Genomic DNA, 25,135 nt, shown 5'->3' on the forward strand with positions numbered 1-25,135 from the left:
CGCTCCGAGCTATTTCCCATGGGTAACGCTTCTCGTCTTCCTCGTCGGATGGAGAGCGACAATAGACCCAGCAGAAGTGGCCCAGCAGAATGGATCGCCAGGTCAGGGGAGCACATTCTCCTGCCTCAGGGCTTCGAAAGCGTCTACGAAGCAATCAAAAGAATCCTTGAATCCAGTGCACCCAAACTTTCTAGCCTTGTTCACGCTCACGCTGCCGGACCATGAACGTTGGAACATGCTATCAAGCTCACTCCACGAAGCAGACGAAAAGCTCTCTCTGGCCTCCAGGATACCCGTTTCCTCGCAAACCCTGTCCCAAACGGCCTTCTTGTCGCTTGCCCACTCAACCAGGCTGAACTCTTGCTGCAGCATGCCCCTCACTGGCTCGGGCTTCTGGAAAATCTGGTCTGGAGTCGAGTACGCGCCGAACTGATCTGCCAAAAGCGGCCACACAAAACGCCAGACAAAGTGGTCACCATTGCTGAAATTGAATGCTTGGTTGGCACAATCAGAATTGGTGGCCCAAACACTGAACTCCGCGAGCAACTTTGCGTCGCTAAAAGCTGCAATACCATTCCAGCAGCGTTCATTCGTAGGCATGCGAGCTTCTTCAACTACCTGTCCTGTAATCATGAAGTACATGGCCAGAGTCAATGCAATATTGAACTCCCCCGGCACGACTGCCGCACTGATGATGGGCTCTGGACGAATGACATTCCAGGTCCAATTCTGGTTCATCTGCAGCATTGTCAAGAAGTCTTCTTGGGCATGGTCACAATTGTCTGCTGGATCTCCTCGCCTGGCATCATCCTCGCGGCATGGTGTTGGCACAGGGGAGATATGCCCCCCGTAATATTTGCTGCTGCTAAGAAGTGTCACATTTTCCAGAGCCGATGCGGCAGCTGTTAATGCAAGTAAAAAGTTTTCGAACAGCTCTGCGTTCGCCTTGTTCAGCTCCTCAAAATTCTCTTTGTGCACGTAGGAGCAAAAGAAGGCATGCGTGATATTCGCACAAGGACCTGTCATTTGCTCAACGAGCGTGCCGGGCCGCTTCGAGAAGTCAAGATCAATGAAATGAAGACGATCATCATTCGTTTTGCAATGGGTCTTTGATCTAGTATTGACCACAATCCGAGCCCATTCGTCTTTGGTGGTGCTGTCCACCAGGTGTTTGAGTAACGCGCTGCCTGCGATGCCGTCTGCATCAGTGATGAGGGCTGTCCTCGGCATGTGGCTGATTGTGAAAAGGTCGGCAAGCTCGAGAGTGAGTTCTGCAGGCCAAGCGGCACTGAAACAGGGAGAAATCTCAGATCTCAGGAATTGGAAACGCCGGATGAAGACGAGGGACCGGATGCAAAAATGTGGCTAAACAATGATAAACTTCAAGGTGCAGATGGTGCATCCTGAAACCAAAGACTGCGCCGTGGAGCTGGTATTACTTACGTAAGCTTTGAGCTTGCCTATGGGGCACTGTGATATCGTCATAGATGCTTCTGCATTTATCAGCCCCCAAACTCAGCCGATAGCACGGTATGTGATGCGGTGCTTATGTACGGTTCTATTGAAGACAAGCACTTCGACATGAGAACATATAGGCCTAGCCCTATAGCATGTGAAACATTTACCAACGATACGTCTACATTCAAAGTTACGACACGTGAAACCCTTCCCAATTCTTCTCCAATTTCTCGGCAATGGTGTCATTATAGAGCTTCAAACCACCAGCATAATTGAGGGCTTGTCGCGGCTTCCCGGGGATGTTGGCGCCTACAATGTTCTCATTAGCGATATGCTTTCAACACGTTGTATCATCTTATCATTCGATGACATACCCATATACCACGAGTCGACCTTGTCGCGAAGCGTCAGAGCATGGAGGGTGTTGACTGTATTCTTCCAGTCTTGTTCGGCCTGAGCATCTGCAACGATCTTGGTTTGTCCATTCTTGTTCATGCGCTTCATGGTCTCCAAGATCCATTCGCATTGCGGCTCGACGATGCTCGGACCATTTCCGTAAGCTGTTGGGGAATGAGGTCCGTATGTGTAGAACATGTTCTTCCGAAAAATGTCAGCATCAATACAATTAATCTGCCTGGAGTTCGGCAGACTCACTGGGAATCCATTCACTGTCAGCCCCAAATAGCTCAGTGCACCTTGATCTCCGCTCCAGTATTTCTTCAATTCTCGCCCTTCTTCACCTCGAATATCGATCTGCATAAAACTCCCAGTCAAACTATCAAATCCTGTCGCCATAGCCACGATGTCCAATTCGTGTAACTTGCCGTCTTTGGTCACGATACCCTCAGGAACAAACTTCTCGATCGGCGTATTCTTCACATCCACAACATTGACATGCGGCTTGTCCAGTTGTTCGTAGTAGTCTTGCTCGAGCGACGGTCTCTTGCCGCCAAAAGCGTGTGGAGGTACAAGTGGAGCGAGGATATCTCGTTTGACGGGATCAGAAATTCGAGCTCGGACTTTGGACGCCCAAAAGTCGTAGACGTATCGACTTGAAGCTTCATCCGTTGCCAGATCAGCGAATGTGAAGAGGATTCGGAAGCCGCCTAGTCTCCATGCTTCTTCTAGAATTGCGTCGCGTTCTTCCTGGGGTGTCTCTGATAAATTTTTGACTGGGTCTGCAAAGAGAAATCCGCCCATGGTGCCATAGCGCCGAGTCATCTCCGTGCGAAGCAGACTACTGTTGTTTTCGAGGTAAGCTTTCGATTCTTCGGGATCAACCAACTTCTGATTCATCGGTATACACGTGTTGGGTGTGCGGACAAAGACCGTAAGATGTTCAGCGGTCTTTGCAGACTCTTGAGCGATCTGAATGCCTGTAGCTCCAGACCCGACGCATGCCACTCGTTTGCCACGCATGTCAACGCCTTCCTTGGGCCAAAAGGAAGAGTGACAGATGTACCCTTTGAAGTCATCGATACCGGGCCAGTCAGGGAAATGGCGCTTTGCTGCAAAGCCTAGACAACAATTCAAGTAGCAAGCCCTGACTTTCAATCCAGTGTGGCATGTAAGACTCCATTGTCTCTGGCTCTCGTCCCAGGTCGCACTTTGAACGCGCGTGTTGTATATTGTGTCCTTGCTGAGATCAAGCACTTTGTCTGCATGTTCGAAGTATCGTTGCAGCTCCTTTGCATCAGGATATATCTGCTTGAATTTGAAGGTCTCGAAGACTTCTGGAATGTTCAACTGATATACTGGCCACGGAGAGTCGACTCGAGCGCCAGGGTAATTATTCCAATGCCCTTCAAAAGAAGTCAGTGTCAGGAACCGTGATGTTGGCAACAAGTATTTGGCGAGTAGAAGATGCCTTCTAGCGACCAAACTTACAGATGCCTCCAACGGCCGAGCCCGCTTCGATGATCTTCACCTTGAAGCCATTTTGACGCAGACGATGAAGCAGATAAACGCCAGCAAAGCCGCCACCAATGATCACAGCATCAAGCTCGAGAACATCTTGCTCGACCCCATTAGTGCCATTGGTGTGGCCGTTGGTCCTATTGGCGTGAGTCTGGAAAGTGCGTTGCATCGTGTGTTCCTAATGATTATTGTCTCAACTTGCGTACAAATGACAGGAACATGTCCTCTTAAAGCACATCTTGTGCACATGATCTTGCATCAAGGCGCGCCACAGCTACGATCCTCCATTCGCGACTCGGTCCACCTCGGTCCAGAATAAGGCGGAGAGCTGTGGGCTGTGGGCCAGCTGGAGCTGGCCCGCCTATGTTGCTAAGTTTCCACGTATTCTTTCCACATCACAAGACGTCCAGCTTGCAATCCTGCTGACCTGTGATGAGTGCCAACGCTGCCTTGCAGGAGATTGCACGAAAGGAATCTAGTCCCGGCATACCCCATCTTGGGAAGCCGAAACCCAATAGCTGTCCTAAACGAGGCCATCAAGGCATACCTGCCTTTGCTATGCACTTTCGGTAGTGTGTTGAGCTAGGCGAGACTTCGTAAGATACCCACAGCGCCTCAACATCATCGCTAGAGTAAAGTGCGCCGAGCGACACGACCGGGTGGTGTGGGGTTTGAAAAGAGAAATGGAGAAAACGATATGAAACAATGGGACCGTGCCAAGAACTTCCTCGCCAAACTTGCTCACAGACACTTCACCTGCCACCGCAGGTCAGTATGTCTTTATCTATCACTAGTCACTTACGAGCCATTGATGTATCGACCAGCTTCTACATCACCTCTTCTGAACTCCCGCTTGAATTCTCGCATCATCTCCATGGCCTGCGGGGTTTCCTGCCACTGATAAATCGCCTGGCGGGCAGGCGTGATGTTTGCCTGCTCCTTCTCTACTGTCGTTCGGCTGTAAAATTCCCTGCCGCCGTGAGAATGATATACCATGCCATGGCCAGCAGAACATTCACAAGCTCTGAGCGACAGGAACTGCAGCATACGGTTCAGATTCCTGAGATAGGCATCGTACCAACCTTTTCGCAAGATCTTCCTCATAAAGTCATGCCTTCTCATGTTGTTCTGCTCGCTAGGCGATAATGAGCTATCAAGCCCGGCCTTGAGAAACTCACGGCGGAAGCGGATAAAGACTCGTCGTTTTAACCACCGTTCGAACATCCAGATCGCCGTGGACACCCCCTCAAGGCTGGTTAGCTGGGCATCGATCTCCCACTCTAGCAACACATATTCATCTGATCTGTCATGGTGTAAGTGCTCTGGTATGGACGCCTCAACACCAGCGTCGACAAATTTCTGCCAAAGATCAATCATGAAGTCGCGACTGATGGTAATATGCGTCTCGTTGGAAGATGCTCGGGTGCTGTCGAGGTCGGAACACGACTTCTCAAAGTTCTCCCAACGGGTGTAGCGATCGTCGACGTAGAAGATGCCATCTTCGTGGATGTTGAACTTCAGCTTGTTGACGTCTTCTGGGTCTAGGAAAACACCTTCGTGGCATATACCGCAGCCAAGTTTGTCTGCTTCGACGTGATCACAGACATCCATCAAGCATTCCCAATGTATGACATGCTTCGCCGAGCAAGGCAAAGATACTCCTTTGCTGCAGTCCGTCTTACAATGCATGCACTTGGGAGTTCGTTGCATGATGGAGCTCTTGTAAGGCACAACGCGATGCGCGAGAAATTCTTCGTAGTCTTCGAGCCACCTGGGCTTGCGCTCAAAGCTCTTCAAGAACTTTGGATAGACTTCGAACAGATCTTCGCGAGGCCTGCCAGTTTGCTTGAAAAGGATCAGCATGAGCGCGATGAAACGCGCCGCCCTGTCGCTCTCGATGCCGATGAGGTGGACCAGATCTTGGTACCACGCTGGTCTGCCCCTGGCAGCCATGAAGTCTCTCATCGACAAGTCATAAGTACATTCGTTGTAATCAACAACATCCTTCCAGCGAAAGCGTGTGGAGCGGCGAATTCGGATCAGTGGTCCCAGGTCTGGCCGTTGAGTATTTCGAAACACAACAGCACTGAGTTGTGTGAGCCCGTGAAATTCTATCGCCTCTTCCAAGTCAGCGAAGACATCTTTGCTCGTCAATTGCCGGGTACTGATATCAGGCTCTTGCTGGTGGCATCTGTAAACAGAGTAAAAAGCATTGTCAGCAAGACTATCACGAGCGGCTATTCTTTGAATCTCACCATCTCGTATGAGAGGAAAAGGCGCATAGCGTCGGTGTGCACTCTGTGGCTTGTTCAGCAAGAACTCTTCGTTTGGTTCAAGTAAGAGGTCGAGAGATGGATACTGTATGTCAATCGTGTGATGCTGTTTGAAGGCGTCAGCTCGTCCATCCCAGGTGTCGTAATCATCTCCTGAATTGAGCTCCACAACTTCGTTCGCGTCAAAGGCAGTCGTGTCGTTCTCGTCGAGGAAAAAAGTTCTGGCTTCGTTCGGGTCCAGCCCGAACGTTTCCATAATGTTTTTGAACAAATGCTTGTTCTGGACCATGGTTGAAACTGTTCGATCGAATGCGTGCTGTTCCGGGGAATGAGCGGCCGAGGGTAGTGATATATACCGGCATTGTTAGGAGCTCACAATGCCATACAGGCCTTTGTTTCAGGGTCATATTCCACTCTTTCTCGAAGCATCACGGGCTATTCATAGATATCGGTCTTTGTTCAGATAGCGACTCAAAGGTATTGTAGTTGCAGCATGAACGAAGTGAGAGTGAAGATGAGCTTCAGCAGAAGCGAGACGAAACCATTCAGCGAGGTGAAATTTGTATGTTATTTTTGATGATGTTCTGTCATAGAGTTGTCAGTCGTTAATTTTGACTCAGAGCCCGCACACACATACAGTACGGAAGTGTAGCATTACCATGCGACAGCACTACAAGCCCTGATCCCTATCAGTAATGTCATTTTCATATCTGCGAGTACCCTCATTCTCAGCCACCCGGATCATTCTTGGAACGATACTTGCGTTTGAAGCTGCGAGCCTTCTCCTTGGAAGTGTCACTCACGTCCTGCCAAATGTTCTTGCCGCTGTGAGCCACTTCTGATGTCATAAAAAGAGCTGCGTCGAACTTACTAGCGAATCCCTCGTACTCATCCAAGAAAGCGAAAGGATCTCTTGGCTCAGATGCGGGACTGTTGTCTGGAGACCAAGTGGAGACGAGTTCGCGGTCGGCAGGCAAGAAGAACCCTCGGAGACGAATGTCATCTCGCTTTTGGGCCTCTTCCAGGGGTAGTACCTGACCTTGATATGGGACCGATGGGTGACCTTGATAAGGTACCATCGGTCCCGTAAAGTTGTCGAAGCTGTGCCGAGTGTATTCGATATCGGCTGAGATGTCTGGCCGTCCGTTGGCCTGAATAGTCAGCATTGGGGGACAGACAGTAGTAGAGTGGTAGTGATCTATGGGGACGGTTCTGGCGTGCAAGAAGTGGGGCCTGAAGTCGTCCAAATGTTGTCCTCTCCGCGCGGCAAGCGTGGATTGGGGAAACGACATTGTCAAAGCAGTGCCGTGGGTTGTTGTTGAGTCCGAAAGTGTGTAATTGGGCGCCTTTTCCGCTTCGCTACCGACAAAGATAATTGCTAGAGACCAGTGTATGTTATCTACCACTCGCCGGGAGTCGCCAGGGGAGGAGGGCTCTCAAAAACAGCTAAAGCATGAACTGCGGAGGACTTTATAAAACTTGCATGGGCGTTCGTGACAATGCCTTTGTTCAAAGTTGTCTTCTCCCATCGTTACAACATAATTGTTTTTCGCGTCTTTGTTTCTGCGCTGCCATGGCGCGCTGTCGTGCACAAAGGCTGTCGTTGGCACTGCCGAGTTTCATTCCTGTGGTTGCTGGCGCCGTTTGCCCTTTCCTTGTCATGATTTGATCCAGTGAAGCGCAACCCGCCGTGTCAAGCAACTCATTGCGACGCCGGGTCATCAACAGCGTCCACGTCTCGGGCTCTTTCCTCACGCCTTTGTTTTACCCACTGCCCAAAGGGCAGCCAGATGCTCTCTTTCTCGTGAGGCTTGAGATTTGCAGCGAGTCCAGAAGTGGCAGTTGCCACAAACACCTTTGCTCCAGACCAGTCACCCGATTTTCCCATGCTCTCCTTCTCGTCCTGCCATCCATATCTGAATTCGTCTTTCTTGATAGCTCGCTTATAACGCCACCTCCATATGGATTCCCAGATACCCTTTCCCACGATGCAAACAGCCTCAGGACGGAACTGGCGAATTTTCTCCTCGAGGCTGGGCGTACCCGCTGCCGACTCCTCTTTGCTGAGTTCAGCAGCATTTTTGCTAGGTCTCGCAACGATGTTCGTGTTTCCCATACTGTATAATCTGGGTAAATCGACATCCTGTTCAGGTTTGAGTCGGACATCTGTGCAGCCAGAACTATGTAACAGCTTCCAAAAGGAATTGGAAGGATGGGCATATGCATGGCCACTTGTAGAAGTCATAACCCCAGGATTGAACCCTATGAAGACGCAAATCAAATTGGGCGCCAAGATGTCGGTCAGAGGAGAGAGATGAGCGTATTTGGAGGGCGGCGCATACTGGCTGGACTTTCGCTGTTTTTTCGCTGGAGACTGGGACTGCGAGCGTTCTGGTTTCGATTGATCAGAGCCTACGATAGACTTGCGCTTGAAGCTTCGTTCTGTCACATTGTCGTGGCCAGCTTTTGTAGAGTTTCTTGTTGATCTGCTCGGACTACTGCTCGTGAGTCTAAAGCGCTCGAGATCGTTCTTGAATTTGTGTACAGAAGTCTGCGACGTGAGGACTTCATTGTGAGCATCGTCATGGCCCTCTGAACCTGCCTGGTCAGCCTCAGTCTCTTTGATGGCGGGCATTCTACTCTGTCACGTCGTGACGAATCGTGGGATGGAGCGGAGTGGCGAGCAGCTGAGGCTGAGGCGATGAGATGGATGCCTGAGCTTGCCGAGGCGTGACATTGTGCTACCGTAAAGTAAATTTTGACTCGACTTCCCCGGGTTTCTGCTGAAGAATTGATTTCTTGATTGCTTAGCGAGTGCTTATCCGGCGAAACCGCGGGCCGATCAGTGGCAGCACGTCAGAGCATCACATGCGTGTGTTGTCTCGTGTGAACCACGCCCATCGCCTGCTCATCGTTTGCCTTCGCTTTCATTGCCAGTACATACAAACATTTCGCTGGACTTCAGACTGACCTGCGCCTTCTAGAACACCTATGCCACTCGCGCAGTGAACGATGCGACCACAGCACCGCGGCCTAAGGCACGCGAGGCGACAACCGCAGCAACCTTCAGGCAGACGAGCCACACTTTGGTAGCAGGGCGCCGCGCTTTGGCAGAATTCCTGCTAGACACACCAGACACCGATCAACATGGCGTGGTGGCAGAAGAAGTTGCTGCGCTACGGCTTGCGCTACGGCCTCTCGAGAACGGGCCTGCTGGACGACTCCGCCATCGATCTCGATTCACTGGACATCACCGTCGGACGACAGAACGTGATAGAGCTGAGGGACGTTGGCTTGAACATTGAGAGCATCAGTCAGCTGGCACGACTGCCAGCAGCAATAAGACTTGAGACGGCCAAGGTTGCACATCTGAAGTTGACAATACCGGCCGACTTCTACCAGAGCAGCATCGTGGTCGAGGTCGACGGGGTGGAGGTTGCTGCAATTATTGAGGATGGGCCAGGTGCAAACCTGCCTAGGAAAGAGCAGGGAAGTCGAGCACGTAGCCCGGAAACGGCTAGGGCGCCACAGCACAGGAAGACCAACAGACGGATACACTCGCCTCCACCACCCCATACCAGTGCTGCAGGTGATGATACGAGGCTGCCAAACGTACAAGATGTGGCGAAGTCTTTCTTACTGGAGGAGCTTTTGGACGAGCGACGAGATCTTGAAGCACTCGCTTATGGCTCCAGAGGCATGGAGGAGTCCTTTGCTAGTGAGAGCAGCGAAAGCGAAGTTGGCACAGGAACTGGCGTCGGAGTGCCCGGCTTCCTGGCCAACTTCCTACAGGGTATTGTGGAGAGATTTCAGCTAGAAGTTAAGAATGTGGAAGTGAGGCTTCACACCGGTGTCCCAAATGGCAGCCCCGAGCCCACGTCTATGACAGTGAGGCTGCGCATGGGCTCTGCCAACGTCCAGAGAGTGGATCCCGCCAAGCCAGACAAGCGCCGTGAAGTGAATCTGGCAGCGATTACTATGGATATCCTATCGAAGGACGAAGTGGCAGCGGAGCTTTCGACCCTACGATCGCATTCTTCCGCAATACGGGACTCATCGATGCCAGCCAGCCTAGACACATCGGAGCCGGCTGCTAGCTCCGTTGTGTCGCCCTTGGCTAACAGCACGACAACAGAGCATGATACTAAATCGATCCAAGAAGAGGAGGACAGACGAGAAGCCACGATCCCAGACAATCGTATCGCATCTAGCAGCACCGATTCACTGCAGAGACTCATGCAATCAGCGATGGAGCTTGCGGAACCCAGCGTGCAGACCGCTAGAATGACAGACTCTGCGTTATTGTCGAACGATGGGGACTTTGCGGATGCCCAGAACGGTGAGACCTTCGGAACGGAGCAGCAACCTCACGAGCTCGATATTCACCCTGGCGATGACAATATAAGCTGGGGTTCACGAAGAAGTAGAACAAGCCCACTCTCTCAGGATTTATGGAACTCCATGATCAGTGATGATGATCTGCCAGGTTCGCTGCATATGGCGTCGCGCGCTCAAGTTGCAGCCCCTCATGCGCAGTCTTCGCGCAGCAGCAGCCCGCTAGCTCTTCGGCATCGCCGCGCCGTGTCTCCCTACGACCGAGCCATAACCAGCCCGGCGTCGTGGCCCAGACCCGACGTCAGCCCTCCTCGACAGCGACAACCAGGCCTTCAGTCATGGCCATCACTGGACCAGGGGATACGCAGTGTATCCCAGCCTCTCGATCGTCTGCTGTCGCCGTCATTCGGGAATGCGGTCGATAACAAAGCCACAGCGCTCGGACAAGCGCGATCAGCATCACCAGCATCTGCAGCGGGGAGTCTCTCAGACGAGACAGCCGCAATGGACGAAAGCATGCTTGAGTCTCAAGTTTTCAATCACGAAGAAGCACAGAGCATGTATATGAGCGCTATGACTGGCAGTAGGACGCTGGATATGCCCGGTGGCTGGGGATCCGACACCCAAAGCGCCCAGTCTGTAGCGCCTGAAGCGCTAGCCTCTTCCGACCGCGATCAGGCAGCTCAAACAGTACCTGCTGTTGAGCATGATCTTTCACAACTTGACGGAGCAAGACCTAGCATTGAAGCTGCATCAGCCAATGCAACGCCACGTGCGCAGACGCCCATAGCTCACGACAGGCCGCCAAAAGACATCTCACCAGACGTTAGCATTGTAGTAATCGAGCTGCTACATATCGATCAGATCACAGTCTCCATTCCATCACCACAAGATTCAGAGAATCATGGCAAACAGCAGGTGCCCGCAGATAGCAGCCCTGTTCGTCGGCCAACAAGTGGGGTCCGTGGTATGCCGGGTACATTCTCCGCATACTCTGAAATGAGTGCTTCTAGGCGTCGGGGAACAGACTCCACATACACCGATACCAGTAATATCTTCTGGGCTCCGGAGTCTGCCAAAGGCCCTGAGATTTCTGATGGGCGTATCGGCATTGTGGTGGGAGTCATCACTATCCAGGCAGGAATTCCCACCTGTCAACTGCTACACAAAGTATCGATGAACTTAGCCAGCACTTTGCAACACAAAGATGCCGGTAACGAGGTCCTGAACAGCAACGGAAGCAAGCAGACTCCACCCCCAGTCTCCCTGCTTTTGCGGCAATTGCGAGTCTCCCTGACGGAAAATGCCAAGAGGATGGATGCGCAAAGCGGTCCTACTTTGGACCCTCGGCACGGACTGGTTGATTTGTTTTGTGGGGATATTGAAGTTAAGCTCGCTGAGACACAGACGAGATTGAGCATTCAGGATCTGGTACTTTCACTGGGCGGCCAGGACCTGTTGAGATTCGACCACAAAGCAGATGCGATGACCGAGTCGGTGACTCTCACAGAACAAGCGCCAGCTGTCGCTATCGACATAGCAAAGAAGACTCTTGCTGCCGACAGAAGGTCAATAACAGAACTCTCGGTGCAGATCAAGCCTGTCCAGCTCACAGTCGATCTCAGCCTCTTTGACGAGGTATTCGACTCTTTCGGTGGCCTGAGCGGGATTCTTGAGCTCGGCAATTCAGCTCTCTCAGAGAGTGGCATGAGGTCGCCAGTCACACCGCCGCCCACCAAGGGAGTGCGTTTCGTAGGCGAGCAGCAACCTGCGATAGTTGAGCCTGAACTCAAAGTCAATGCGCGCATCAGCGGCTTTACAACGAATTTGCGCAGTAGTGCCTGCGCGGTTGTTCTACGAACAAGCGCTATCAAGTCAGTGTACCGTGAGCACGGTACAGTCGCCACCATCTCACGCCTCGTGCTGAGCGGACCATTCAATCACTCGCAGACGCAAGAGCCACCCCTGACGATCGATGTTGCCACCGTGCGGATCGAATATCTCTTGACCCCCCAGGACAACGACCTTGAGCGTCTGCTAACACTGCTGACACCCTCGCGCGACCAATACGATGATGACGGCGACATCTTGATCGACACACTTCTCCGGCAGCGTCGCAAGGGCGCCCTCCTCAGAATTGTCGTGGGCGATGTGAAAGCTAAGATCGACAATCTCGACTGCCTTGCTGTGCTCAATAGTCTTGGCGACGACCTCGCGAAACTGTCCGCTGTCACCAAGTACTTGCCAGAAGACGATAAGCCTGGGTTGCTTACCCTCTTGCGGATCAAAGATGCAGAGGCACGCGTTCCAGTCAATGATCGTTTTGGCAAGCTCCTATTTGCTTTGCAAGATTTGCACCTTGCACATGTGGGACTACCGGCGCTGCTCGCATTCTCGATTGGCGATGTCTTTGCGCAACAAGTAGAAGGCGCAGAATTGCTACACAGCCTGCTACCACTCACTGCTGTTGACAATCTTCCCGTCATCATGGCACGAATGATAGGTAACGAAATCGAACCGACAGTGAAGGTCAAACTCTTCAATCTTTGTGTGGAGTACAGTGTGCCCATCATACTTGCTCTCACGGGTATGGACAGACCACTGGATCCGGAAGAGATAGTCAACGAGATGGCTCAATCGATTGCAAATCTTGCCATGGCAGGTGATACTCAGGTCCTCAGGCGTAGTCCTGCAAGCGATGTCACGAGCACGCCGAAGAAAAAGACCGCCATTAGCCTTTTGGTGCATGATTCGGCTGCTAGGCTAACGCCTCAAAGATTGCCATCGAAAGCGCTTGTGGTCTTGAACAATGCCCATGTAACAACAAGTGTGCCGCCTGGAGATACCATGTCGGCCAGACTTGAACTCAGGAAAGCCGCCATCTTTCTCACCGACCGCGAACTGGAGGAATTGAATGTCGATGCAAAGGCAAGAAACGCGCCACACCTTGATGATATTCTCAACCAGCGCGGATACGTATCAGTGGCCTCGGTCAGGTCTGCCGTTGTGCAATTTCACGCAACAGAGACAGGCATTGAAGACGCAAAAGCCGTTGAGATTGATGTCAAAAACGAGCTTTTCTTGCTCGAGACGTGCGCAGACTCCACCCAGACCCTTTTTGCAACACTGGGAGCCCTCGCTCCTCCTACTCCACCTAGCAAAGTCCCGAAGTACCTGACGCAGCCCATGCCTATCGAGGATATGATGGCATCTTTCTCCGGTGCTCCATTCATCCAAGCAGAGGAGAAACCCGAAACTCTGTTCGATGTGGAGCACGATTTAGAAGACTTCAACGAAGAGCTAGGTCTTGGCATCTCAACCTTCGACGATCCTGACGACCTGCTTGCTGAATCAGAAATGACGGCTAGTCTTTACGGCCCTGTGAGCGGCCTTCTCGACATCGGTTCTGATCCAGATGCCGAGAGCAATGTTGGCGACGATCCTGAGACTGCAGAGAGTCTTCTGGAAGAGGACCCTTTCGAGATGACCATTTCACCAGAAGATGGACAACTTGGTGATGCAGCTTTGATGCGAGACCTGAATAGACCAAGTGCGGCTATCGACAGTGGCAAAGCCAATCCTGACTCCTACGAGATCGTAGACCTTGGATTTGACGCACTTGGAAGTGGCCAGCAAGCGCTCGGAGATCAGCATCGCTTCAACCCACCATTTGTCGGCAAGCATGGGCAGAGTAAGGATAAGCCCCATCAGGATGCTACTGTCAAGCTGCGCCTCCGTGATTTCCATCTCATCTGGCACCTTCACGATGGCTTTGATTGGCAGCGTACACGCGATGGCATCGTGGACGCTGTTGAGCAGGTGGAACAACGCGCTGAAGAGCGCAAAGCGAGGCGTCGCAGATCCCGACAAGATCCAGAAGATGATGAGTCCGTGATTGGCGACTTCTTGTTCAATTCAATCTACATTGGCGTCCCCGCTGATTTGGACGGCCAAGACATACGACGCCAGATCAATCGAGGCATTGACCAGGAAATCAGCGAAACAGAGAGTGTGCCTGCATCTGGAATATCTAGGCCCACGATCTATTCAGCAACTGGACAGCCTCGAAATCGTCAGTCTCAACGAAGGAGACTCAAGCTCGGTCGCACTCGCAGTCATAAGATCGCGTTCGAACTGAGCGGAGTATCTGCCGACGTTCTAGTCTTTGGTTCCGAAAGCAGTGACGTGGTCAGCTCGGTGGACCTTCGCATCAAGGACTTCGAAATATTTGATAAGGTGCCCACTTCGACCTGGCGAAAGTTCCTGACCCACCTGGAGAGCGACCCGTCCGCGCGCGAGAAGTCCAAGCCCATGTTCCATATCCAGCTCGACAACGTGAAGACGTTGGAAAGCCACTCTGCGTCTGAGATCATCTTGCACGTTGCAGTACTGCCACTTCGACTCCACGTGGATCAAGATGCGCTTGATTTCATCACACGGTTCTTCGAGTTCAAGGATCCAGACATGGTTGACAGCCAGGACACTGGCGAGAAACCATTCATCCAGCGTGTCGAAGTCGAGACTGTAGATTTGTGCCTGGACTACAAACCCAAGAACGTCGACTACGCTGGCCTTCGATCCGGGCGGACCAAGGAGTTCATGAATTTCATCACTCTGGAAGGCTGCAACATTCGTCTTAAGCATGCGATTATCTACGGCCTCGGTGGGTTTGACCTACTTCATGACACGCTGAGCAACATATGGACGCCCGATGTCATCCGAAACCAACTGCCGCGTGTGCTTTCGGGCCTTGCACCGGTTCGAAGTCTGGTCAATCTTGGGGTCGGAGTACGTGATGTTGTTGCCATCCCTGTGCGCGAGTACAAGAAGGACGGCCGCATCGTACGCAGTATACAGAAAGGTGCCTTTCAGTTCGGGAAAACCACTGCGAGTGAGCTTGCAAGACTTGGCGCAAAGGTGGCCTTGGGCACACAGACCATGCTTGCGAATGCAGAAGAATTCTTGGCGCCTGGAAGCTCTGCAGGCGGGCGCTCGAGACTCTCCTCTTCGCCAGGCTGGCATGAAGGTGGACACTTGTCTGACGAGGATGATCCCGAGCGACAACGTGCTGTTTCTGCTTACGCGAATCAACCTCTTGGGGTTCTCTCTGGTTTGCGATCTGCGAGACGACATCTCGAGCATGACTTGCTAACTGCCAAGGACGCACTGATCGCTGTGCAGGGAGAGGTTCTTGAGAGTCGCGGGCCGGGCGAGGTAGCAGGCGCGGTCGTCAAGCACGCCCCGACAGTCATTCTCCGACCAGTGATTGGTGCGACCCGAGCAGTAGGCACAGCTCTACTGGGCGTGGGGAACGCAGTCGATCGTGGGAACCTGAGAAGGGTCGACGACGTAAGTTTTCCCAATCTTTTCTCCTTTCTTGCAGAGCAAGTGCTAACGGTTTGGATAGAAATACAAGAGAAGATGAGGAAACGCATCATAGCGTCAATGATCTGCTAGTGCACATGCACTTGGTGACTTGGGCTGGAATGGCAATGTTGCAGCAACGCCTATCAACTTAGATATCGGCAAAGTAGTTAGTTCTACGTATGACACGGTATTTCGACCAGGAACTCCAGCCTCCCACCTCCAGACGTAGCATCATGCCATCGTATAGCATGACTTGATAGCCACGCGAACATCCGAGGTGGCAGTACCTTGTGATCATGACGGATCTCATGCGCAGGCTATATTACTTGCATTCATCTTGAGAGCACCACCTTCCATGGGCAAAGAACTTCAACACCCCGCTGTCAAATGTTTGCCTCGCTTGAACACTGCAGGCCGTGTGGAGTTGGAGTCACCTGGACGCGGCAGGGTTTTCCAACGTGGTCATGCAGCTTGATGTTGACAACACGCTAAGACGCAGAGAGCCGGTGACAAGTAGTATCCGTTATGCTCGGTTAGGAGACTATAGGATTCGCGGGAGTCGACATGCTCGCCTATTGAGGGCTTCGTACACGTAGAAGTGTTCATCCTCATCAGCTGGCTTGCGGGAGAGACTGGCGTGTCGTCAATGGAAGACGCTTTAATTAATCGTTGTGCTGAGTTCGGTCAATATTGCCTAATGGTTTGAACAAGCAGATGTGGAGAAGTTCTGGTCCCGTTTGGCACTAGCTGACGGTGCCGCGTGCATGACGCGACTATCGCGCAACTTCAACACCGACATGGCCATGCTCCTCCTCATGATCGGACAGCAGCAGCAGGCCAGCAGAATGCACAGGGTGACATGTGACGTGCTCAAAGGATGCGGCAAGGGAGAGGCGCATTTTAGAGTCGGCGCCAGAACCGAGCAAGCTTTCCCCTGAGGCCGAGCGTCGACTGAGAGGCGATCATTCTTGTCAGGACTTCCGTCGTGGCCTTCCGAGCCTGCAGCACCAAGTCATCAACTGACATGATGCTGTGCGAGCCTGCAAGGCGAGAACGACTCCAGCGCGGGGTCACAGCCTTGTTCGCGACTGTTCACCTTGCAACACCGATGGAGAGCTCAGAATGAGGAGTCGCCGAGGCTGGCGGCCATTTATGCTTATACCAATTCACCTCCGATGCAAGAGCAGCATGTGACGCTCGCAGATCGCTACGCAAGCGGCAGACATGACTGCGTGCTAGCACGGTGCATATTTCTCCGACTAACTGCAACGAGTCAGGAACAGGGAAGCCAAAAGTTGTGAAGAGAGTGGGAACGCTGGCAATTGGCTGGAGCATCTCCCGTCCTGCACCTCCTTGGATACTGATCTGGGAAACTCCACGAACTCACTGCGCTGCACCGGCTGCAGAACGAGAACACTCCAGGATGAATTCCGCCCTGCAGACGCCAGGCGAATTCCCTCATTGGTCGCTCAGCTTGACAAGACGGCTCATGGGCTCCCTGCTGCTGTGCAGATCGTTCGCATGCAGCTTCCATGGAACTCGACGAGAATGCGTGCGGCATCTGACTTAAACAAGCTCTGTGCCCGACTCTGAGTGCAGACGCTTGTCGCTGCTCGCCTTCGCATGGTACCTCCACGAGTCGGCCTCATGCTTCTGGACCATTGAGATTCAAGGCAAAGTTACGCTTCCGTTGCTGGCAATATCATATTCCTTGTTGTCAAAATTGCAGGAGCCGACCCGGCATTCCGGCACACATTCCAGGCAGAGTTCAAATCGCCTGTTTCAGCGGGCAACAACGAGTCGGCAAACCGCGACCTCTTTCCAAGCCTGTATACTGGCCGTGTTTCCTTGCCTTCTTACCTTTGGGTACAGCCAGTCCTAGGTCGCGGTCATCGCATTCGAGCATATTTGACTGCCAAGCATGTTGTTCAAAAACACACTTTTAGCTTTGTGTATTGCTGCGACTGCATCAGCTGCCCCGTGAGTTGCGGACGCGATCTGAAGAATGAAATTCGGCCCTGACAATCCTCCAGTAGCATCAACAAGCGAGCACCATCTGGTTTCAACTGGGGCAACGAGAAGGTCCGAGGTCTAAACATTGGAGGCTGGCTCTTGTTGGAGCCATGGATCACACCATCTATCTTCGAAAATGTTGACCCGGATGGATCGAGAGGCATCGTTGATGAGTACACTTTGACGCGCTCTTTGGGCGCACAGCAAGCATACGACCGCTACCTCAGACGCCATTGGGAGACATGGTGTACATGGCAGGATTTCAAGAAGATCAAGGATTCCGGCTTCAACCTGGTTCGGATACCAATTGGCTATTGGGCATACGATAACTCCGATTCCCCTTATGCATCTGGAGCGGCGGTCTTCATAGATGCGGCAATTGATTGGGCTAGATCGCTTGGTCTCAAGGTGATGATCGACTTGCACGGTGCGCCGGGTAAGTGAACTTGATGGGAGGCGTTCTAAGCCCGCAAAGACTTGTTTCGGTCATTTTGAAGACCTTCCAGTGACTAATCTAGTACAGGCTCTCAAAATGGATTCGACAACTCCGGTCAAAAGATGGCCACTCCAACTTGGACGCAAGGCAATACCGTGGCAAAGACTCTCCGAGTGCTGAAGACAATTCAATCGAAATACGGCGATAGCAAATACGATGATGTGCTTGCTGGCATCCAATTACTCAACGAGCCTCTCACTCCGGCGCTGGATATCAATGTCGTAAGACAATTCACCTACGACGGATTTTACCAGCAAAGAGACTATAGCCCGTCTCGCGTGGTTGTCTTCCACGATGGATTCCAGCCTACGAATTACTGGAATGGCATGCTCACGCCGAACGACAACAATGCTCAGAATGTGGTGATCGATCACCACGAGTACCAGGTCTTCAGCCCAGAATTGAATGCTTTGAGCCCGGCGCAACACAGAAACTACGTTTGCAGCAATGCACCAGCTTGGAATGGTGCGGATAAATGGACGGTAAGTCCGATCACTGGACACAAGGCGTGTAGTCCTTAATTCGACGAATACTGACATGTTCCCTGCTTCCAGATCATCGGCGAATGGAGTGGCGCCATGACAGACTGCGCGAAATACCTCAACGGCTACCGCATTGGCGCCCGATATGATGGGTCATTCCCAGGCTCATACTACATCGGTTCCTGCAACAACCAGAACATGAATGCCTGGTCTCAACAGCAACGGGATGACACCAGATCTTTCATCCAAACTCAAATCGCAGCTTACGAGAAATACACTCAAGGCTGGATTTTCTGGAACTTCAAAGCTGAAAATGCACCTGAATGGAATGCGTTCGCTTTGTTAGATGCAGGATTGTTTCCTCGGCCTGGGACCGAGTTGTCGAGTTCATGTCCTTAGAGGGGAAATGTGACGACGACGATATTTGGAGGTCCCAGCACGAGCACGCCCACGCCGGCGCCGTGCAATATGACGATCGACTGGATGAATGTGACTAGTACAGGCAACGCGACGAATGCGAGCAGACGATGGTAGCCTTTGCTGGAAGACAACAGCTCATCTTCAATGATAATGAAGGCTTGGCAGATACCCCCGAGTACTCAAGTGTAATCAGCGCTGAGACTCACGACATTTTCTGTATACAGGAGCATCTAGAAAGTAGTGCAAGACCTCAAATTTCGTAGTTCATATTCACTTGAGTACTCGTCGATCGAAATCATTAGTGGTATCGGTCGCAGCTTGTGCTGTTCTACTGTCTGAGATCAACGACAAGCAGCGAGGGTAGCATCTGAGGCGTTGTTGTATTTCGCTTATCTATCTGCTAATCTATCTGCTAGTAAATCGAAGGCAGACACGTTGTCGTCCATGCGCGAGCTATGCATTGTCTGCTATCAGCCCTAACGCCACACGACTGGAGTCCACTCCGATGAAGTCGGTCTAGAGCGGTCGATGTTTGGAAACCTGGTCCATCGCTGGGTTCTGCATCAGCGCGCCGGTAACCGAAGTCGTTACGACTTGTCCAATCGAATATCATCTAAAAGCCTGTGCCTTGCAATCAGTTGTACCGAGTGCCGTGATGGTATTGACATGCGTAGGTTTCTTCGTGAGTCCGGTGGAATATTGACACGGAGCCGCTTCTGCGGTTTCCTGATCCGCTGCTGCAGGTACTAGGGCATTGTTGGCATGTCGTGCGCTGTCAGGTACAAAGTCCCAAAGCACTGGGATGTTGGCGATCTTTTCGGGACGTGTTGGTCCACCCTGGGTGTGTTCTAGGCGCTCACTCGGACTTCGGCTGGTTCCGAGTGTTGCGTGTCTTGTTGGTTCTCGAGATGATGGTCGTTGGGTTCCATTGACTATCAGCCTTTGCTGGCTCATCACGATCCAACGTGCCAAAAAAGTGTTGCACCACTACCCGCAACCAGAAGGTGGACCAGCCGCTCTCCGCGCTGTATTCCTCATTCGATCATGCCGCCCCTTCGTACTCCTCGCACGCGCAGAGTTGTGGCATGAGCAAGAGTGTTGCGCAGAGATGATCGTAAATCGCTCAGCAAATCTGCAAAATCTGCGGAAGGGAGGTCCATGTTGTGTATTTTCACATTAAGCCCTGCGAGCTGCCGGAAACCTTTCACTGCATTGGAGACATGAGACTTCAGCTCATCATGTGCGTATCTTGAGACTCTGATGCAGACTTTCAAGTACCGTAGCCGGTGTCCAACCATGGAGTCTCGGATAAATGCCCACCGACATCGAAGTTCAAGCCCTTGATCAACGAGGCGGCCGAAGCCTTGGATCGTCTCCAGGTAGCCGAAGAAATCGCTCAAAGTCATCTCGATTCGGAGACATGCTGTCGCGAAAAGTGAGTCGCGAGCGATGCCTAGTAAGCGAGTATTTAGGCCAAGAGCGAGATGTGTCTGAGCGGATTTGGCAGTCAGTCTGGAGGGCGCAAGATAGCCAAAGATCTGCAATAGAAGCTCGTCGGGCAGGTCCAGCAACTGGATATGGGGAGTTGGCTGCATCGTTGGCTTCGCAGGCATGTTCTATTGCATTCGTGAACTTGTTGCATCGTGCAGGGTGAGTAGGCAGATAAGAGATAGTGCCGTGACGTCGCAAGTGTCCTATACAGATGGCCTGAAACGACGTGAACGACGCGCTAGAAGGATCCGGATCAGCAGGTACTATCAGCTGTTTCTCGCGCCCACGTGTCGCTTGCCCGGTCTACGGTTTCGTATCTCGTGACGGCAGCGGGCCAGCGCTCGTCGCAGACTGGACACTTCGATACGAGTGTGTGACATGATGCCCGACACTCCTCAAACCTGCTGACGTTGGCCTCATCTTGCCTCGACCCCTGCGCCACAAGGCAGCAGACGAGTGTGGCTGTTTTCGTGCTCTGTAACAAATGTCGTTGGCTGGCTGCCGAGTGGAGAGAGGCATTGGACGAGGAGGACCAGGCCGGACCAGAGTAGCTCGGCCCTGGCACTCGTGGTCGTGCGCGGAGGAGGTGTCGAGAAAGAGGTCACTGGACATTGTCTGGGATGAGGCGAGCAGGCCTAGGGGCGGGACTAGCCATCGCTCCAGAAATACCACATCGGTGGTCCGATGTCATTCGGCGAAGGAGGCATGCGGGCGTTTGACATTTGGCTGATCAAACGGCAGATGGGGGTGCGTTGGCTGGCAGGCGGCGACGAGACGCTTCGGAGTCGCGTTTCATCACACATGCACAAGTGCTGCTCCAACGCCCGCGACGTCACTCCAAAAGTAGCGGAGCGGACCCTGGCCGAATGGAAAGCAAAGGTGAACGTGATCGACAAGGGTTTCATCAAGACCAGCACCACGTCCAACACTCCTCCTCCGCGCCCCTCGTCCACGCCGACACGCACGCAACAAAGACAAACCCCTGATGATGGACTCACTGCGCAATTGACCATTGCGCCTCCACGAAACCACGCTCTCTCCGCGACACCCAACTCGACTCTCGCAGCCGGGGACACTTGGCCAGCTGCCGCCATCGTGTAGGGATTCGTATCCGCCAACATCGCTTCCGTGACGCGCCCTTGCTCTGCCATACGAGTGCTATGCTACGTTCCTGTGCCAACTTGTGATGCTGCCGAACGACCTGCTTTCCACCGCACAGCACCCAGCCATTTCACCACACAACTCGGCCTCGCCATTGATCTCGGAACAGCAGAGGACAGCCCTGCACGACCGAGAGCCCGAGCAGACAACTTCTGCGCAAGAAAGAGATTCAAAGAGCTTTAAGCAGAGACTTTTCCAGCTTGCGGGCAAGAAGAAGGACGGAAAGGTCGCAATGGAGGCCATGAATACCACTGCGTTTGAAAAAGCTGTCAATGCTGCTGGCACAGCAGAATCGCAAAGCACCACACAGCAGCGACAGCCGGACTTGAAGCCGCAACCGCGACGGACACCTGCGTCGCCCTCGCGCCTTCCCTACCATTCAGCTATGTCCGCGTCTCCCTCGAGACTACGATCGAGTTCACCCAGACTACACAGCCCGGCGTCTTCCGAGATATTCGAACGTAATGTCCAGGAGCCACTACCGATCTCAACATTGAGCAGCGAGCTTACGGACGCACACATCCCGGCCCACGTCATGACAGAAGACGACATTCCTCCTGCGCTGGACGCTTCAGCAGAGGCAATCACAAGCAAGTCGCTCAACCCAGACGAGGTTGAGATTGTTACATCGACTTCTCACCAGCCCGCAGCAGCCAGCGTCTTGGATGGCTCGACCAGTCAAGCAGATCTAATTTCACTGAATTCACCTCTGCGATTCGAGACACCGATCGATTCCGAGCCGGCCTCGAGCCTACAAGCATCTAGCGTACTGCAGAATCTCGACGACGAGGTCGCGAGTAGCTATGGCCAATTGGATCCAAACGATGTTCGACGGCTGAGCTTCATATCCTTCAAGGATATTGTGCAAAGCGAGCTCCAGCAACAACACTTGGCAGAAATCGGGAATCGTGACTCCCTTCACATTGGTGGGCACTCATTCAGCAGCTCTATGAATGAGCGGGCCACTTCTCCCTTGCGTTCGCCACGATCTCCAACATCGTCTGCTGCAGCAACAGGAGGCGTTACTACTCCTCCACCGGGGCTTAACATTTCCTATCCTTTGGCCGAGCAATCACCTGGCAGGATCGGAAGCCCTGGAAGCATGCACGGATCTGCGCATGGACATGGAGAGCTGACCATCGAAACGATGAGTCAGAGTATTAGAAAGACTGCCAGTGGCGACCTCAGCAATGTCAGAATCCGCGACGGAAGTGATGGCATTCGATCTGCTGGACTGAGCCCTGTCGGCGACGAGAATGAATTCACGAGGCAGATGCAGAGCAGAAGTCGCACGAACTCATAGCTTGGCGGCGGTATGGCGGCACCGCCGGGCGCCAGAAAGGGAAACAGTCTTAGCTGATCCGAGCTAAGACTCTGTTATCTGCCCAAGTGGCTGTTGGGTCGAGGAAATGTGGCTTGAGCACAGATGTGGGAATGAGCGGGAGAGTGCTGCCTGTTGCACATGATTTGATTTTGGATTATTTCTATTGTCTGGGTCTTGTGACACGACAGATTGAACACTCGATCTGGTTTCTGCTGGGAGTATCATTACCTTTGGGAAGCTTCATGCGGACTTCTCGAATGACTACTGAAACTGGCATGGATATACCTTGGGGTAAACACTTCTTTAGGGTTTTGGAAGGAAGAATCGGCTTTTGCTGCTCTTGGGAGAATGTAGAGATCCGGCTTGAGCCTTTCAACGTGCGGCCGCACAAACGAGAACTGTGCATGTGATCAATGTCAAGTGCTGCCTGTCCCTTCCAATCTCGTTTCCTTTCACCATCAGATGCGCTCGCTTCGGGCGGCATGGAGGCGTCAATCCTTGATCACCGCAATTGTTAGAGGACATGTGACTTCTCTCATCCTTCTAGCCACGCATTGGCAATCAGCTTGATGCCTCTGGGACAAAAATGATCTTCCTTCGTGAGCACAAGCTTGGCATCAACCGCCCAGAGCAGATCACAGTTGGGCACAGATGTGTGAACGCCACAAATTGAACGGACTTCGCCTTGCCAAGACGATGGCTGATTCAAGTTGTTCTCGTCGCTTCCAATGTGTGTTCGGAGAATTAGCTCTGTCTCGATCTCTTCGCATCAAGCTGATCGAAATGATGTTCTCGAGGCAGCATGTTTCAAGATGCTATAAGCTTCTCGAACGTCCTTCCCAGAGGAGATTGCGGATCAGTCCAGCAATGTGCTGTGCTATCAATTCCATTGGATATCGCATGAAATGGCTTGTTAAATTCACGAGACGAGCCGGTCGCGGCAAAGGTGGTGTTCTCTCCCAGTTGGGTTGGCTTGTTCAGTAATGCGGTGTGTTTGGGACTCAATAATCCAGATCCCTCAACCTCATGGTGACGCACTAGTCCAACGAAACGCCTCTTATACCTGTGCCTCTGACTCGTAGGCGTGGAACTAGACGTTGAGAGAGGCCCAATTCGCTTCGAGATCATCCAGTCGGCGGTCGCAGAGCACGAGACTGCCGGTACGCGGAGCGTGGGAGAGATTACAACATGGCACATCTTGTAGTGCCGTATGCATAGAGACAGAGAATGACAGCCATCTGCACGAGACTACGTGTGTGATGCTTTGTTCAGTGCGAAGGATGGGAGAGGTCTCGCGGTGCTGCGACAGAGTCCCGACAGCATGGCACGCTTGATAATGATCACCACAAGCACTCGGGCGCGTACCTGACGGGCTTGCCACGCCTCTGACATCAATCATGGACACGTGAACTCTCGTAAAGGATCAATGCGGGTATTGCATTGCTGTCGTTACTCGTCCCAGAGCTCCACAGCTGAAACACAGAAAAAGTATTGGCGAGGATGAGCGCTGCAGGTGAGAGTTTCCAGTGACGCAGCAAAAGTACATCATGTAAGAATCAAACAGTTCTCAGCAGCAGCAGCGGGCCAGGTACGCGGTCTTACCGTTCTTTGTCCTGGGCAGCGAGGGATTGGGCTACAGACTAGCGGTAGTGCCCTGTCTCCCAACTCCATGCTCAATGGGCGACGGAGAAATTAACCTTGGGCGCGCACGCATCTGCTGTCAGCACTGTGAGAGAGGGCGGTAGCTGTATCGCGTGGACAAGGAGGTCCATGCTTGCGCAGCCATTCGCCGTTCCTGGTAGGTAGTCCACTGCGGCAAGGAATCTTGATGGGAACGTGATTCTGCCGGCCAGCGTGTTCGGTGGAGGAGGGTGGAGGCTGATGACCTCGTCGCAGTGGCGGGAGCAGTCGGCGTATGCAGACGTATTTGCGGTGCGAGTGACAGAGTCGTCGTGGCTGTGAGATCGACAACGCTTAGCTCGCTGGTGGAGGGAGGAAGCGCACGCACGCCCCACCGTCGACGGCCGTAGAGGATCGTGCCGTGCTCTTCTCTCGTGTGCGCGAAGTGGCGCCGTCAGTCACCACCTCCATCTCCATACTTCCGACCGAGCACAGCTCACGACGCGAGCGGCGCCGACTGCCGACTGTGTGAATTGTCCTGACCGACCACCTCCTCGTCCCCCGGCCTGTCGGACGGCACTGGTAGCGACGTCCACCTCCACCTCCACCCTCGAAACAAAGCCGCTTCTTTGTGTCGTCCTCAGCGCCCGCCAATGCTGGCGCTGGAGCACTAGCTCGGCCGAACAACCCATTGACTGCTGCTGGCGGCCTCTGCGATTTCCTTCGCTCGCTGTGTCGTGCCCTCGCAGCGCCCGCCGAACGAGAAATGCGAAACAGC

General features: G+C 52.9%; 9 protein-coding genes across 11 annotated transcripts; 3 read left to right on the forward strand and 6 right to left on the reverse strand.

Moving 5' to 3' along the window:
- Nucleotides 1–102: 102 nt before the first annotated feature.
- On the reverse strand, nucleotides 103–1,230 carry CKM354_000577900 (uncharacterized protein; the record flags this gene model as incomplete). The annotated part of the gene is made up of 1 exon (XM_044801065.1): nucleotides 103–1,230. The coding sequence occupies one exon, from the start codon at nucleotides 1,228–1,230 to the stop codon at nucleotides 103–105; it is 1,128 nt and encodes a 375-aa protein (XP_044657000.1).
- A 418-nt stretch (nucleotides 1,231–1,648) lies between these two features.
- Nucleotides 1,649–3,544, reverse strand: CKM354_000578000 (uncharacterized protein; the record flags this gene model as incomplete). The annotated part of the gene is made up of 4 exons (XM_044801066.1): nucleotides 1,649–1,767; nucleotides 1,833–2,055; nucleotides 2,113–3,260; nucleotides 3,346–3,544. 4 exons carry the CDS (start codon nucleotides 3,542–3,544, stop codon nucleotides 1,649–1,651), a joined length of 1,689 nt encoding a protein of 562 aa, XP_044657001.1.
- A 629-nt stretch (nucleotides 3,545–4,173) lies between these two features.
- On the reverse strand, nucleotides 4,174–5,937 carry CKM354_000578100 (uncharacterized protein; the record flags this gene model as incomplete). The annotated part of the gene is made up of 1 exon (XM_044801067.1): nucleotides 4,174–5,937. The coding sequence occupies one exon, from the start codon at nucleotides 5,935–5,937 to the stop codon at nucleotides 4,174–4,176; it is 1,764 nt and encodes a 587-aa protein (XP_044657002.1).
- Nucleotides 5,938–6,376: 439 nt separating this feature from the next.
- On the reverse strand, nucleotides 6,377–6,940 carry CKM354_000578200 (uncharacterized protein; the record flags this gene model as incomplete). 2 transcript variants are annotated; one of them, XM_044801068.1, is made up of 1 exon in its annotated part: nucleotides 6,377–6,940. In XM_044801068.1, one exon carries the CDS (start codon nucleotides 6,938–6,940, stop codon nucleotides 6,377–6,379), a length of 564 nt encoding a protein of 187 aa, XP_044657003.1. The 2 variants fall into 2 exon arrangements, with proteins under 2 accessions (XP_044657003.1, XP_044657004.1); XM_044801069.1 differs by having other exon boundaries at nucleotides 6,377–6,814.
- Nucleotides 6,941–7,350: 410 nt separating this feature from the next.
- Nucleotides 7,351–8,283, reverse strand: CKM354_000578300 (uncharacterized protein; the record flags this gene model as incomplete). The annotated part of the gene is made up of 1 exon (XM_044801070.1): nucleotides 7,351–8,283. The coding sequence occupies one exon, from the start codon at nucleotides 8,281–8,283 to the stop codon at nucleotides 7,351–7,353; it is 933 nt and encodes a 310-aa protein (XP_044657005.1).
- A 512-nt stretch (nucleotides 8,284–8,795) lies between these two features.
- CKM354_000578400 (uncharacterized protein) lies at nucleotides 8,796–15,408 on the forward strand (the record flags this gene model as incomplete). The annotated part of the gene is made up of 2 exons (XM_044801071.1): nucleotides 8,796–15,332; nucleotides 15,391–15,408. The coding sequence occupies 2 exons, from the start codon at nucleotides 8,796–8,798 to the stop codon at nucleotides 15,406–15,408; spliced, it is 6,555 nt and encodes a 2,184-aa protein (XP_044657006.1).
- Nucleotides 15,409–17,271: 1,863 nt separating this feature from the next.
- On the forward strand, nucleotides 17,272–18,740 carry CKM354_000578500 (uncharacterized protein; the record flags this gene model as incomplete). Of its 2 annotated transcripts, none has more annotated exons than XM_044801072.1 (4): nucleotides 17,272–17,330; nucleotides 17,384–17,799; nucleotides 17,887–18,341; nucleotides 18,414–18,740. In XM_044801072.1, the coding sequence occupies 4 exons, from the start codon at nucleotides 17,272–17,274 to the stop codon at nucleotides 18,738–18,740; spliced, it is 1,257 nt and encodes a 418-aa protein (XP_044657007.1). The 2 variants fall into 2 exon arrangements, with proteins under 2 accessions (XP_044657007.1, XP_044657008.1); XM_044801073.1 differs by having other exon boundaries at nucleotides 17,387–17,799.
- A 1,055-nt stretch (nucleotides 18,741–19,795) lies between these two features.
- Nucleotides 19,796–20,356, reverse strand: CKM354_000578600 (uncharacterized protein; the record flags this gene model as incomplete). The annotated part of the gene is made up of 1 exon (XM_044801074.1): nucleotides 19,796–20,356. One exon carries the CDS (start codon nucleotides 20,354–20,356, stop codon nucleotides 19,796–19,798), a length of 561 nt encoding a protein of 186 aa, XP_044657009.1.
- Nucleotides 20,357–21,438: 1,082 nt separating this feature from the next.
- CKM354_000578700 (uncharacterized protein) lies at nucleotides 21,439–22,716 on the forward strand (the record flags this gene model as incomplete). Its single annotated transcript, XM_044801075.1, has 1 exon — nucleotides 21,439–22,716. The coding sequence occupies one exon, from the start codon at nucleotides 21,439–21,441 to the stop codon at nucleotides 22,714–22,716; it is 1,278 nt and encodes a 425-aa protein (XP_044657010.1).
- Between the last annotated feature and the right edge of the window lie 2,419 nt (nucleotides 22,717–25,135).

This window comes from Cercospora kikuchii (assembly GCF_019650295.1).
Source record: "Cercospora kikuchii DNA, contig_00003, whole genome shotgun sequence".
In the NCBI taxonomy this organism is placed as follows: Eukaryota; Fungi; Ascomycota; class Dothideomycetes; order Mycosphaerellales; family Mycosphaerellaceae; genus Cercospora; species Cercospora kikuchii.